Source organism: Eleutherodactylus coqui, chromosome 9 (genome assembly GCF_035609145.1).
Source record: "Eleutherodactylus coqui strain aEleCoq1 chromosome 9, aEleCoq1.hap1, whole genome shotgun sequence".
In the NCBI taxonomy this organism is placed as follows: Eukaryota; Metazoa; Chordata; class Amphibia; order Anura; family Eleutherodactylidae; genus Eleutherodactylus; species Eleutherodactylus coqui.
Window position 1 is genome coordinate 102,757,155 of NC_089845.1, and position 14,517 is coordinate 102,771,671.

The window sequence follows — 14,517 nt, forward strand, 5'->3', positions numbered from 1 at the left end:
GCTATTAACTGCTTTCAGCTAAAGGCTTCATTTGCACACTTAATTGCTCTTAAGTAGCTGAGTAGCTACTTAAACGTTTATGCGAAATGATCGCTCAAAGCGGTCACTCAAATTGGGGTTTGAGCGATGATCGCTCCGTGTAAATGGGCCTTAGCAGCAGCCTTAAAAAGATTTTCCGGGGATTTACTATTTATGAACTATTTTCAGGATAATCATCAATGGTTGATTGGAGGAGGTCTGCCATTCGGGATCCCTACCAATCACCTGATCCTTGGGCACTTTGTCAGGAGTCATTATTATTGAATCGGGCAAAATGAGCCATTATTACTGAATTGCGGGCAATAGGTGTAATTATTACTGAGTAGGGGTTTCAAAAAGGGCCATTATTAATGAATAGGGGGGGAAAGGGGGTATAAATACTGATTAGAGACATAAAGAAGGCATTATAGCCAAGTGAGGACACTTTTACTGCGTGAGTGTGATTGTAAGCAGCACTTACTGTGTGTGGCCTGTCGGTACCAAAAGGGGGATACTATTAATGTGTGAGGCACCACAGGTGGCATTGTTAATATCGAGAACACTATAGAAGGCGGGATTGCATAGAGGTGTGTATAACGTAGAAATAGTGCTGGAAAACCGAGGAAGCAAAGATGTCTGTGTGTCAAATTCTGCAAAGACAAGTTATGGTCGAAGAAATCATCATGGCGGTCTGGGGTTGATGCAGAAGAGAAAAAAAAGTGAACAACTCCAGTCAGAGAGGACGTCACCTATGATCACTAGATATGATGGTACCGTAATCACCTATATGGTCTGCAGGGAATATATAGAGATGTTATCTACCGCTATCTGGTCACTGTATGGCAGTAATATTAGTCTTTGTATAATGTTTGCTTTCCACGACAATATGGTAGTATTATGTGGTCATGGTCTGGGCACACTACCTGGCTCTCATATAGTATTATTCATAATATTGATCTTTATAGTGGTCTTTATTCAGTAACAGTATAGTGGTATTATTTTGTCACTATGTGATAGCAATATGTGATCATGATGTGGTGGTATTAATTGACCATTACATGGTGTTATTATTGGTATAATGGGGATCAGAAACGCTATCTTTTCTCCTTAGAGAGAGCACCTAGACAGTGAGCGACAAGACTCAAAAGACCATTCATGCTTCTCTGGGTAATATGCAAATAAGGGAGTCTGTGTATGGAGTCTGGCTTTGCTTTTAATTCTCAGTCATTGTTACAAGTCTAACTTTGGCTTGATAGTAAGCTACCTTCCAATAGGTGGCACTGTGGAGGTATTATTCCATCTCCCTTATTTGCATATTGGTATAATGGAGGTGTTGTTCAGTGACAGTATGGAGGTGATCATACGGCTTGTGATGTTTGCTCTAATACCGCGCGTGTCTTCTATTTTAAAAAATTATTAAAAAAAAGAACTATCTGTGCTCTGTAGAAAATTTGCGGCAGTGAGCTATGCATAACCTCATAGGTTTTTCCCCTCCTACCACCTACATGGTTGCGGATGGTGTCTTTTTTTACCCCCGCCTACTTGTGTTCCCCCCACTTGCTGCTGGATTGAGCCCATCTAAAACATAAGGCCACTTTGTAATTTTTATTCCAGGGACATTTAGGTTTCCCAATTTGCCCTGCTATCACTTACATTAACCCTTTCCAATCCACTGTCTGACGTCCGAAGACATTCTGATTGAAGGCTGTACAGCTCAGATGGCGGAAGACGTCCTGCAGGGTATTCTTACTGTATATTTCTGGCTGCTCTGTTGTCAGGGGCCTCTCCAGCATGTCCCATACTGCAGTACTGGCTCTAGCCAGCAGATGGCGCCACTGTATAATGGCATAAAGAAAAAAGCCCCCTAGGAAACCCTGAATCCAAAATTGGATTGCAAGGGGTTAAACAGTGAGCTGGGCTGGGTCATTGCTGCAGAAAGCAGCTTTGTAAGCAGGCAGCAAATCACTCAGCTCAGCTGCCTGTTTAATGTCAGTGACAGGTGCTCTCTATGTGGGCTCGGATGGCTGCTGCCTTGTCAGGAGTGTTGAGACTGAACTAACGGAGGATGAGGTGCAGTGCTGCTCCTCTGCCAATTACTGCAGGTCAGTAGGTATAAGCCATTTCTGCTGTGTGTGACAGAGTGAGGGTCATGAAGTGTATCGTTTCTTCTTAGGGAGAGCACCTAAAAGGTGTGAGGAGACTTATAAGGCCATCAATGCTCCTCTGGGAAATATGCAAATAGAGAAGATGGAACAATACCTCTGCAGCGCTACCTATAGGAAAGTTGTAAATGGGAAGATGAAATAATACCTCTAAAGCACTTTCCAATAGGTGGCGCTGTTGAGGTATTGTTCCATTTTTCCATTTGTATATTTTCCTGAGGAGCAAGGGCTGAGGGTGGTACGCCAGATCTGCTGGTTACACCACTGTTTGTCATGAGCTCCTTTTGTTTTCCCATGCATTCTTTCCTTAGGCTGCCCTCCTTCTCACCCCCACTTCCTCGGCACACAGAGGGACCTGCTCCTCTGCTCTCGTCTGGCACCTGTGTTACCACAGAAAGAGTTTTATGTGCATGTAGTCTTATAATCTTGCCCAGGAGGGTGTCAGCAAACACATGAACTGCTGAAAGCAGGATGAAAACAAGATGAATACAGAAAGCCTGGACTAAAGCTAAATGAGAAGATTGAACTAAATAAACTGCAGTGTATAAATCCACCGTAATGCAACCAATATATATTACAAGAGGTGGGCCCAAAAAGAGTAGTCTCATCAAACTTGGGAAGTCAAGACAAAACACAGAAAGGGCAGATTTAAGAAAGGGGGTGGGCTAATCAACTGAAGGGAGTGGGAGGGGATCTTAATAACCCCTACCCCCAGGTTATGAAAACAAAGGGACCAGACTACAAATGAAACAGGGGAAGCAGAAATAATGTTAGAATAGCACCATCTGCTGTTATTTTTTATTTTGTGACCACCTTAACAATTATTCATGTCCATGGGCACGCATGGATTTTCAGTGCAAACTCCCGCAGTGGTTTCCAGCCGTGCCTGCAGCCATAAGGCCAAAAAAGATATTCACTCACCTGCCCGGACACGGCATGGGTCTCCTCCATTGCGGCTGGATCTATTTTCTTCTGCATGGCGGATGCGTCCAGGCGCACCGGTGGCATGCCGCACATGCGCCGTGGCTTTTTAAAAATCTTCTGCTTTCCTGCAGATCTGCGGCACAGCCACAGTGTCATCTGCGGCTGTGTCGCAGATTGGACGGCTTCCGTTGAAGCACGCCGGGGGAAAAATGACATCCGCAGGTATTTAATTACCTGCGGGTGCCAATGATTCCTTATGGTCGTGGATCGCACACGCGGAAGACCTGCACAGGTTTTTAAAATGCATTTTTGCCATGAACATGAGGCCTAAGACTTGGAATTTTTTGGAATATAGACATGAGACCTCCTACCAAAGTCTGTAATCATCTGTAATGAAATTCTGGGATCTTTGCTATATTATGGGATTTGAAGAAACATCAAAGACCACAAATTGATTTCACTGAAGGTAATAAAATATAATTTTATTAAGTTAGAAAACATACTTCCTTAGACATTTATAATAAAATAGTTTCAGTGCAAACAAGGGCAAACAAACTGTGAAACAGGTCTGTACAATAACGTTACATGAAGCTTATGATTCACATGGTGTTGTTTCTTGGATTAGAAACCCGTAAAGTATCAGCAGAACACACCTGATGGATTTAGACCACAGCCAATCATTAGTGCTCGCCTCGTACTTGTTGCTCACATTTAAAAAGAAAAAAAAAAAACACAGGATCAAATCCACAAAAACTAAAAGGTAAACCCCTTCCCTGATGGATCTAACCCAGTTTTGCTTCACAACACACCATAATGTGTGACCGCAGCCGTACACAGCCACCCATAGAGCTTTGTTCTTCATCTAAAAGGAGTGTATTCCATTGTAATTCAAGTATGCAGTATCTAGATTTACAAGTTCTAATAACTCAACACTGCTCAGATGCGGGGAGTTCTTCAAGTTCTGTTGAGCTATAACTCCAGATAGTGCCCATGCCACCACTAGGAGCCATCCTCTCTCACTGATGACCCAAATGATACAAAAGGCTCGTCAGTGCCATTTTCTGTATGGTGTTAATATGTGGCTGAGCTGATCTGAGACTTGTGTGTATGAGATAAATATCCTTACAGGGAGCGGACGGGCTGTAAGTTTCCCAATATTAAAACAACAATGTAAAACACACACGTTAAGTTTCCGGAGGTTATGCAAGTCTAAGACATTTTATATAAAGCTGTAATCACTGGGGCTGCACATAGCAAATGTCAGTAGTACAACAGCTATACCGAATATAGAAATGTTCAAAGAATGAGAGCAGCAAGGAGTAGTGACAGACGATTATGGTGTTTATTTGATCAACTTGCAGTTTAATCCTTGCGGTGTACAGCCAGTACTGTGAAGGAAGGGTCAAATGCATTCATGATATTCAGGCTCCCCTTATCCCTGCTGATTGACAGATTTTTCCCCATGCACAGTAACAGGGGAGCCTGCATATCATGACTACATCGGATTTTCCCTTCACAGCAATGGCTATACATAAGAAGAATTAAACTATAAGTCTGACCAAACAAACACCATCACCCTAAATAGACTCACTGGAGGGAATTTATCAAGACTGTACAGTAGTTTTCAGTCATCAAAAAGTCGCAAATTTGTGCGCACTTGTGGTTTTGCGGGAAAAAAAAAATTGCAACTTTTTGCAGTTGAACGCCTCTCACTCACTTTCTCAAAAGTTTATAAAAAGGGGGTGTGGTTTCACTGGAGTGAGATTTTTAGACAAATTTAAAAAATGTAACTTTTTGAAAAATCACCAAGTATGTCGCAATCTGACTCCAGCAGCCGGGTGACATGAAATAGGTCTACAAATATGTAGCCACCTTTTAAAATGTGACTAATTCATCACCAGTGTGCGACAGTTGATACATTTTTAACAAATGAAGGCAATGTGGCCGCCAGCAAAACAGACTGCAAAAAAAACTGCAAATGATAAATTCCCCCTCCATTTTTCAAAACAGCGTCCCTGTCACTGCTGGACACTGCTCTCAGACAGGGGTACATAAAGTAGCTGACAGGTTCCCTTTAATGCTGTTTTTGCTCCCTCATATAAGACAGACAGGCTCTTAAAAGTTTTAAAAAGTAACTGCACATTTGATAAACTTTTGACATATCAGAACTTCCTCTGATTCCACAGGCTTCCACTGCTGAACCCCCCCCCCCTCCCCCGCTGATAGCTGAAATAAAGGGGCAGCAGTGCTCATCTGAGTGCAGTGCCCCTTCGTCTGTCTTTGCTGCCTGTAAGCTCATCTTGGCAGCTAAAATGATTGTAGAACATGTCTATAGACTTTTAGGTGTCAGTTTTCAGCTACAGAGAGGAGCTGGCAAACAACATAGACAGCCAAAGGGGCAATGCACTCAGCCACCTCATTTTCATGTTCAGTTGAGGTCTCAGCAGCAGGACACCCACTGATAAAAACTTTTGACATGTCGCTCTGATATGTCAAAAGTTTGTCAAAAGTGCAGTTCCTCTTTAAGGAGTCTGTACCAAGCTGGAGAGTGGAAGCTGCTGGAGAGTTGCATATAGCTCATGCCTCATGCATCTATACCACTAGGCTTTTAGTACATCTACTATAATTCTTGCACAGAGGATCACTATGGGAGCAGCATACACATTACAGGAACATCATCTATATCACTGCCTGGTAGAAGGATAAATTCACAGACATCAAAATAGAAATTCAGGATTACAAAAAAACGCCATGCTCTTAGTGTATGTGCCGTATAGCAGCTTTGACAGAGACCGAGGCCTTGAATCCTATCTGCCCCGCAGTATGTCCTGTAAAACTGGCATCACAAAATATGTCAGCCTAGTATCAGAGTTCAAGCATCTGTATGTAACATTCATTATATGCCACAAAATATGGAAAGTGCTTTAGTGATCGACATTCAGTTTCTTTTGAAAAGGCACATATAAGAGGTCAGATCTGAGACAAGAAATCTAAAATACAAAATGTGCGATTCTTCAAATGCACCCATAACAAAGGGTGAAAAATCAATGTTATAAACGATCAAATGCCTCAAATCACTGATGGTTTCGACTAGTAGTAATTAACCATGAGCAGTGGACAGGCCCTGCCAATTGAATGTTAAGGCATTTTCATTGGTAGATTTCTCATGGCTCATTTGCCCAGCCATGAACCTCTTAAGTGTCTCTGATGTGCCAGGACGCATCCATGGTTCAGTTGCTACTGTGTTCGCAGACTGAGGTCTGTCTCCAGGTTTCGTGGGAAAAGGTTTCAGTAAATCTTCTGCATTTCCAAAGTCATCTGGATCGTCATCTTAAGATCAGAAAAGTAAAAGGATTAGAAAAATTAAAAATAATATAGACACATATAAAGAAGCTGGTTCAGATCCTAAGACCCTTCTTTCAAGGATGACAATCACAGACAGAGCTTGTGTACATCTGGATATTACTATGCATTGCTACGTGATCTTACCTACGCTGACTGTGCTTTTCTGGAGATTACTTAATCTTCTGAGACGCTCTTCATTTCTGGTCCGAAGTTCATCTACATTGAAGCTAGCAGCAGAGTTTAATGAGTAACGGTCCGGTTGATTTAGGTAAATAGGAGGCACAGGAGGAATGTCGTTCTGTGGATATATATTTGGTCATTAATACACATTAGAGGCAATAAATCAGTAACTAAAGAGGTGATTTCTAAAAAAAAAAAAAAAAAAAAAAAAAAAAAATAAAAAAAAAAAGAAGAGTAGTTATGTATGTTTCCTGATGCTTGCTATATTATTAGCAGCATGTTACAGCCAAAATCACTCAAATATCTACACAACATTCACTGCAAAGATCACGTTTCATTCCAAATTGTCCAAAGTAATGGCATGGAAAGTCCTGTTTTGTAGATTTAAAGGGGTATTTTGGGACTTTTTATCCTTTGAAATCACTTTGGAGTGATATCTCTTACTACACTCCCAGCCCTCACCAAAGAGGACGCTGTCCTGTCCAGCCCACTTAGTCACGCTCACAAGCAGCAGACTCCTGCTGATCACCTATAGCTGGCCACCCACATTAAAAAACTCACAGGAAGAAGTTAAAGTGTTACTAAACTCTTAAAAACCATCTGATGTATCATAGTGACATTGGTGGGGATATGGGGCCGAGACCCCCCATCAATTGTTAAAATAAAAAGTCAGAGCTAAGCGCTGTGCCTGGTTGGATGCAATTGGTGAATGGTGTATGGACTCATAGCCTTTGTACTGAGCCCATATACTGCTCCAAACAAAGCCTGAAACAGCCAAACAGGCATAAGATGAATGCTTCTGTCCCCTTCAGTGGAGGTCTCAGCACCCAAACCCCAAGATTGTAACGTCTAACATGTCTCTATGACACGACAGAGCATGGGAAACAAACAAGGAGAATTGGAGATCCTAACACAAAAAGAGAAATATGATGTCATAGACATCACGGAAACTTGGTGGAATGATACACATGATTGGAAATACAAGGCTTGAAGGATACAGCTTATTTATAACAGACCTAATAAAAGGGGAAGAGGTATTGCGTTGTATGTTAGGAAAACATTCATCTCCACAGAGATTCAAGCTTCAGAGCATGGTAGTTCTGTAGAAACTGGGTAAGAATACAAGGAGAGAAGAACAAAAAGGACACCATTGTAGGCATTTACTATAGGCTACCTGGACAAGGAGAAGATATGGATGAACGCTTTCTACATCAGATGGCCAAGCTCTCCAAAAAGCATGACATAGTGATTATGGGAGATTTTACCTATTCAGACATTTGTTGGGAATCTCTCAGGTAAAAGTAATGGATCCAACAAATTCTTATCCTCTTGCTGACAACTTTATCTTCCAAAAGGTCGAAGAGAAAACAAGGGGATCAGCTATCTTGGACCAAATTCTTACCAACAGGGAGGAAATGGTTGAGGAAGTAAGGGTGGCTGGGACCTTAGAAGGCAGTGATCATGCTATCCTGGAATCTTGGGGAGGAAGACCTGAGAAAACTCAGACCTCATGGTTGGATTTCAGAAAGGCAGAAATTAATGAACTCAGAAAGAGGATAGGAAGAATCCAATGGCTGGATGTTATTAAAGACAGAAATGTCCAAGAAGGTTGGGAAATATTGCAACACGAGATTTTCAAAGCAAAATCATTAACAATCCCTAAAAGAAGGAAGAATGGGAAGCATTTAAAGAGACCAGGATGGATGAACACAGAACTTGCACACATGTTAAAAACGAAGAAAAATATGTTTATCAAATGGAAAGAGGGGGAAAGATCTAAAGAAGAATATAATGTGGTCTGCAGAAACTGTAGGGCAAGTGTCAGAAAAGCTAAAGCTAATAATGAATTGAGGCTTGCAACAAAGGCCAAAAGCAATAAAAAAGGATTTTGGGGGTATGTCAAAAGCAAAAGAAAAGTCAAAGATGCTATTGGATTCTTACAAGATGAAAATGGTGACTTGGTTAAGAATGATGTTGAGAAGGCCAAACTTTTAAATTCCTATTTTGCATCTGTTTTCTCTCAGAAAGTATATGGAACATCAACTGATCTTCCCTATGCTATTGGGGGAATAAAAGAATGCAGACTATCTATAAGCAGAGAAATGGTGAGGGAACACTTAGCTAACTTAAATGAATTCAAGTCTCAAGGTCTAGATGAACTACATCCTAGGATATTAAAGGAAGCAGCAGAGGTAATTGCTGAACCACTTGCCATAATCTTTGCATAATCCTGGAGAACAGGAAAAGGGCAAATGTTGCCCCTATCCGAAGGTGGATGCCGGAAACTATGGGCCTGTGAGCTTGACTTCTATACCGGGAAAGATCTTTGAACAAATTATTAAACAGCACATACGCAAGTACTTGGATAAAAAAGGAGTAATTAACCAGAGCCAGTATGGGTTTGTAACAAACAAGTCATGACAGACAAATCTAATGTCCTTCTATGACAGAATCACAGACTGGGTTGATCAGGGAAATGCGGTGGATATAGTATGTCTTGACTTTAGTAAAGTATCTTATACTATACTTATTGAAAAAATGACCAAATATGGGATTGACAAGACAACTGTTAGGTGGATTCACAACTGGCTGAGTGATCGTACTCAAAGAGGGGTCATAAATGGCTGCACATCCAAGTGGAAGAATGTATCAAGTGGGGTACCACAAAGCTCTGTCCTAGGCCCAGTGTTGTTTAACATTTTTATAAATGAAGCAATTGATGGGAAACTGATCAAATTTGCCGATGACACAAAGCTAGGAAGGATAGCCAACACTAGGGAAAAGAGAGAGAGTATTCAAAAAGATCTACAAAAGCTTTAACAGTGGGCGGCAACTAAAAGAATGGTATTTAAGAAGGAGAAATGCAAAGTCCTACAGCTGGGCAAGAAAAATGATAAAAAAGCACATAAAGAATGGGAGGAATTGGGCTAAGTAGCAGTGAAATCAACATGTGAAAAAGACTTGGGTATACTAATATATCACAGACTGAACATGAGTCAACAGTGTGATGCAGCAGCCAAAAGGGCAAACACAATTCTGGAATGTATTAAGAGAAGCACAGAGTCTAGATCACATGAGGTCATTATCCCCCTCTACTCTTCCTTAGTCAGACCTCATCTGGAATACTGGGTCCAGTTCTGGGCACCCCACTTAAAAAAAAAAAAAGACATAGACCAACTGGAGCAAGTTCAGAGAAGAGTTACCAAGATGGTAAGCGATCTGCAAATAATGTCCTATGAAGAATGGTTAAAGGATCTGGGAATGTTTAGCTTGCGAAAAAAGAAGGCCGAGAGGAGACTTAGTAGCTTTCTACAAATATCTGAAGGGCTGTCACAGTGCAGAGGGATCAGTCCTATTCTCATTTGCACAAGGAAAGGCTAGAAGCAATGGGATAAAACTGAAAGGGAGGAGACACAGATTAGATATTAGAAAAAACTTTCTGACAGTGAGGTTGATCAATGAGTTAAACGGGTTACCACGGGAGGTGGCGAGTTCTCCTTCAATGGAAGTGTTCAAACAAAGGTTGGACAGACATCTGTCTGGGATGATTTAGTGACTCCTGCACTGAGCAGGGGGTTGGACCCGATGACCCTGGAGGTCCCTTCCAACTCTACCATTCTATGATTTACTGCAGTCATGCCTCGGTTTCCAGGATTTGCGTTGGGCTTTAAATGTACTTGTGTATTTTGTCTTTGTGTAAGAGTACTAATTTTCATTTAACTCTTTATAGTCCCAAAGTTTATAAACAACATATACAAGTCACAGTATCATACATCATAGTCCAAGACCTTATTCTTGTGTCTCCTGCGCTCTCTGGCTGAAGGTAAGGCTTGTAGATCAGGGAATTGATCCAAGAATGCAGGATATGGTTCTCCATATTCACCTGAAAAGGAATACATAAAATACTAACAAATAATATACTTTCTAACTACTTGTACATTGCTTCTCGCTGGCCTGTATGGGTGAAAATGCCTATATGACAGGTCCTGGTAAAATCCCCCACCGTTCAACAATACACAGTGCCAAGAGAACATGACTATCTTCCATTTATCATTAAAAGGCCTCACTTCTCAGAACTAGCTGGCCTTGTTGTCCGTGGTAGCCAAGAACACTGCAGTTTACAGAGGAGTTCAGAGACAGCTTTTATAACGGAGGCTTCCTGTATCTTATATAGCCATCATTTCTACACATAGAGGGCGATGGTCGCAGTACTAGAGACACTTTACAGGAGCCTTTATCACATAACATTTCCACCCTAATGAAATACTAAACTGCAACATAGATTCATAAAAATGTATATAGAATACTGCTGTTTAAAAGTAGCTGTCAGCTGTCCTGGCATCTTTGCTTTAGTAAGGACTTGTATTCCTTGTGAAATAATTCTGGAAAGTTTTTTTTCCTGATATCTGCATTGCGCTGTTCCTCAGTTATTCCTCCTGGAAATGCATGAATAAATTTACAACTGGTGTTTCTATACTCTTTGTCAATGAGACTGGCTGTCAGCGTGTTCAGATACTTACCCAATCAACAAGCAACTCTATATTGCACCATGTTTCTTTTGTCTGTTTGACTTTGGAAACACAGAACTCAATTCAAACCCATGACCCTCACCCACAAAGCTCCCCATGGCACCGCACCACCGTACATCGCTTCCCTCCTATCCATACATCTCCCAGCCCGCTAACCCTTAATACTAACCTCATATTCTCGCCTCCAGGACCTTTCTAGAGCACCAGTCCTTTGGAACGCACTGCCCCCAAACATCCGGACAATCCCCAACACACGGAACTTCAGGCGCGCCTTAAAAACACACCTCTTCAAAGAAACATACCAGATCTCCTGAACTAATCCCCCCCTCACCTCCGACAACATGGACTATGGCCTATCTATGGCACCCCACATTTTTCCACTTTGCCTACTGTGTACATCTCCTGCCCCTGTACCTTCTGCATCACCTTCTCCTTGTTGTGTGTAAGCTCGTTGGTGCAGGCCCCCCACCCCTTCTGTTCCTAATAATTGAATACTACATGTAATTGCCGTATCCTCTATGTTCTCCTGTGTTTTGAAAGCGCTATACAAATAAAGATTATTATTATCATCATTCTCCTTGTTGTTTGGCTGTTTCTTTACACTGACTGACACTGTCCAACCAGAACTGACAGTGATGAGTTGTGTTGCACTATCCTCCTGCCCTGTTGACAAGGATAACATCCAGTTGTCAATTTAGTCATACATTTCCAGGAGTAATAACAGAGGTACTATTAAATGCAAAGTTCTAAGAAAAGCTGCTCCAGATGAGTCATTTTATGGGAAATAACAGACATGCCAGGAGAGGTGATGGTTACTCTTTAAGAGCTTCCAACCTGCGTACTTGATTCACCCTGCTATTCGGCTTAAAGAGTATTTCTAAACTTTTGACATGTCAGCTCCGCTTGGTAGCTGAAGACAGACACATACCACTCTATAAAAGATGTCCATAGACCTCTATGCGTCAGTCTTCAGATGCTAAGAGGGGCCAGCAAGCAAACCCAAGGGGTACAGTGCTGCAGCCCCTCGTTTCAGTGATCAGTGAGAGTCTCAGCAGTTGGACCCCCACTGACCAAAACATTTTACATGTCGTTCTGACTCTTTAAATGAGTTACTATAGAATGGTCTACAAAAGTACTTTCAGCATTCTCTACCTCCTGTTAAAACATTTCTTTATGGATAAATACTAGGTAATTGGAAAGTAGAGAGAATAAACAGACCTCCAGTACAAGATTTTTCTTTATACGTGTTATTTTCTGGCACTCTTCACTTTGAGGTATTTAACACATTTAGTTAGTGAGTTTAGCTGGTTCCTACCTATCCTGAGTACATTTTGTAGCACTAGACCCCAGATAAAGAGAAGTCTTGTGTTGTTTAGGGACGCATCAATATATATCGCCTTATCATGGCAAGGGGACTCACATAGTTTGCTCTAAATGTGCATTGAACCGCTCATTTATTAGTATGGTGAATACAGCAGTGACGAAGTTTAACATAATTCAAATATCCAAAGTTTGCATAGAGCTTAGTATCTGCAAGGCGCTGCGGCCTCTTTGTGCGTTTGCTTTTGCACTGCAGTCACAGGAGATTTGCATCAGTCTATTTATTTTACTTTATTAGAAGGCTCTGACGTAAAGGGATCTTCCGATTTCATAAAGTGATGGCATATTGATAGGATATGCCATCACTGTGCTTATATAGTGCAGCAGCCTTTTCACGGTCTTTCCCTGCACAACTACGCCCGACAACCAGCTCTTCGGAAGAACTGCAGCTCAGGATTGGTGGGAGTCTAAAAAGTTTAGACCTCTGCTTCATAAAGTGAGGACATATCTTAGCAACATGCCATCACTTTATAAGATGGAAATGGCCCTTTAACTTTTCACGCTTTGTTAATGTAGCAAGGGAAGACAATGTCCACTAAGAACATGACCCATAATCCTTACAAGGGATCTTATCAGATGATATCCATATAGAAAGCTACCTACATACAATGTGATTAAAACATATGGAACTATTTCTATTAGGGACTTTATTAACAATACATGAGTATCAAGTTACCCAGACACACGCAGGCAAATAAGCGTCAAGTCTTAATGAGCACACGTGACATGCACATACAAGGGGTGGCGATTAGAGTGAACCACTCATTATTACCTATGAATGCACTCTCAGACTCCAGCAGCGAGGTCTTCAGTGGGTCTTTTGATGGATCGCTGATCTGTGGTAAGTCAAGAATACACGCAAGTGTTTAAAAAGAATTAAATACAAGCACTGCTTTACTGTTTTCCAAGTCAATTGGACACAGTAACAGTTATAAAAGAGTTGATTCTGCTAAATTTTATGGCATTTAGGCTTTAGACCAAATAAAATAGTTATTATCTGTCAAAAGCCATTGGCATATAGCTCTCTGAAGAAGACATTGTTACTTACCATTCCAGGACAGGGAAGACTGTATGCAGGGACTGGATTAAAACCTATAATGCAGTTCAAATTGAACAAACTGATTATAATATATTGATATACTGTTCTATTCCAAATACGTGGCTATGTTTGATCAAAGGAAGGTCTAACGATGTAAGTGACAATTAACAAGTCTAGAATATGCTGGCATGTACATACTGCCGGATAACTTCCCATCATAGCGATGAGTATCATTAATAACATTTACAATTACAAAGAATATATACAGTAAATGACACACCTTAGATAGCGGTCAGCTATTCCCATTCCACCCCCGCAGCTAGGCCGAGTCTGCATGTGCTTTCAATGGGGATAGAGAAGACTAAAGGCCCTTTTACATGCAAAGGTAATCTTTCAAAGGACTGAAAGATTTAGCTATCTATTTGCATAAAGTGTTAATGGCCATTAACACTTTATCATCTTCATATGCATGTAAAAGGACCTCTAGGAGTGGTTTGGCCCAGCCCAGCATGCGTTTAACCCCTTAAGGACTAGGCTGTTTTGTACCTTAAGGACCAGACACTTTAGGGATTTTACCCATGTGGTGGTTTAACTGCCCTATTTTTTTTCCTTCCGTTACTAAAATTATTTTTGCTGCGTTTTTTGTTTCCCATGACATATAAGGCTATTTTTTAAAATATCTTTTTCACTGATTTATTTTGTTTTATTAGGGGTAAAAAGCTAAAAACAATGATAGTTTTAACATTTGTTTTTTTTTTAAATTAGTATATTTACGCTAAAATTAAGTATGGGAATGCATTCCTCATTTTGTTTCAGACATTTTGATATATACGTATGGTTTTGGATTACAGGACACATACGGCGACGGTTTTGGTTGGCGGTGTCTTTGGGTTATTTTCTTTTCTATGTATGTATATATTTTTTTAAACAAGTATTTTAT

At 40.9% G+C, this 14,517-nt stretch overlaps 1 protein-coding gene across 4 annotated transcripts in view; it reads right to left on the reverse strand.

Moving 5' to 3' along the window:
- Positions 1-3,555: 3,555 nt before the first annotated feature.
- Positions 3,556-14,517, reverse strand: part of CSPP1 (centrosome and spindle pole associated protein 1) — a 73,915-nt gene continuing 62,953 nt past the window's right edge. For 3 of the 4 annotated variants that reach the window (XM_066578260.1, XM_066578259.1, XM_066578257.1), the window contains 5 exons: positions 13,587-13,630; positions 13,311-13,374; positions 10,403-10,512; positions 6,594-6,747; positions 3,556-6,434 (listed from right to left, as the gene is read on the reverse strand). In XM_066578260.1, coding sequence (XP_066434357.1) covers positions 6,205-6,434; positions 6,594-6,747; positions 10,403-10,512; positions 13,311-13,374; positions 13,587-13,630 — 602 coding nt within the window. In that variant the 3' untranslated portion in view covers positions 3,556-6,204. The remainder of the gene's footprint in view (positions 6,435-6,593; positions 6,748-10,402; positions 10,513-13,310; positions 13,375-13,586; positions 13,631-14,517) is intronic. The other variant, XM_066578258.1, reaches the window with a different exon arrangement.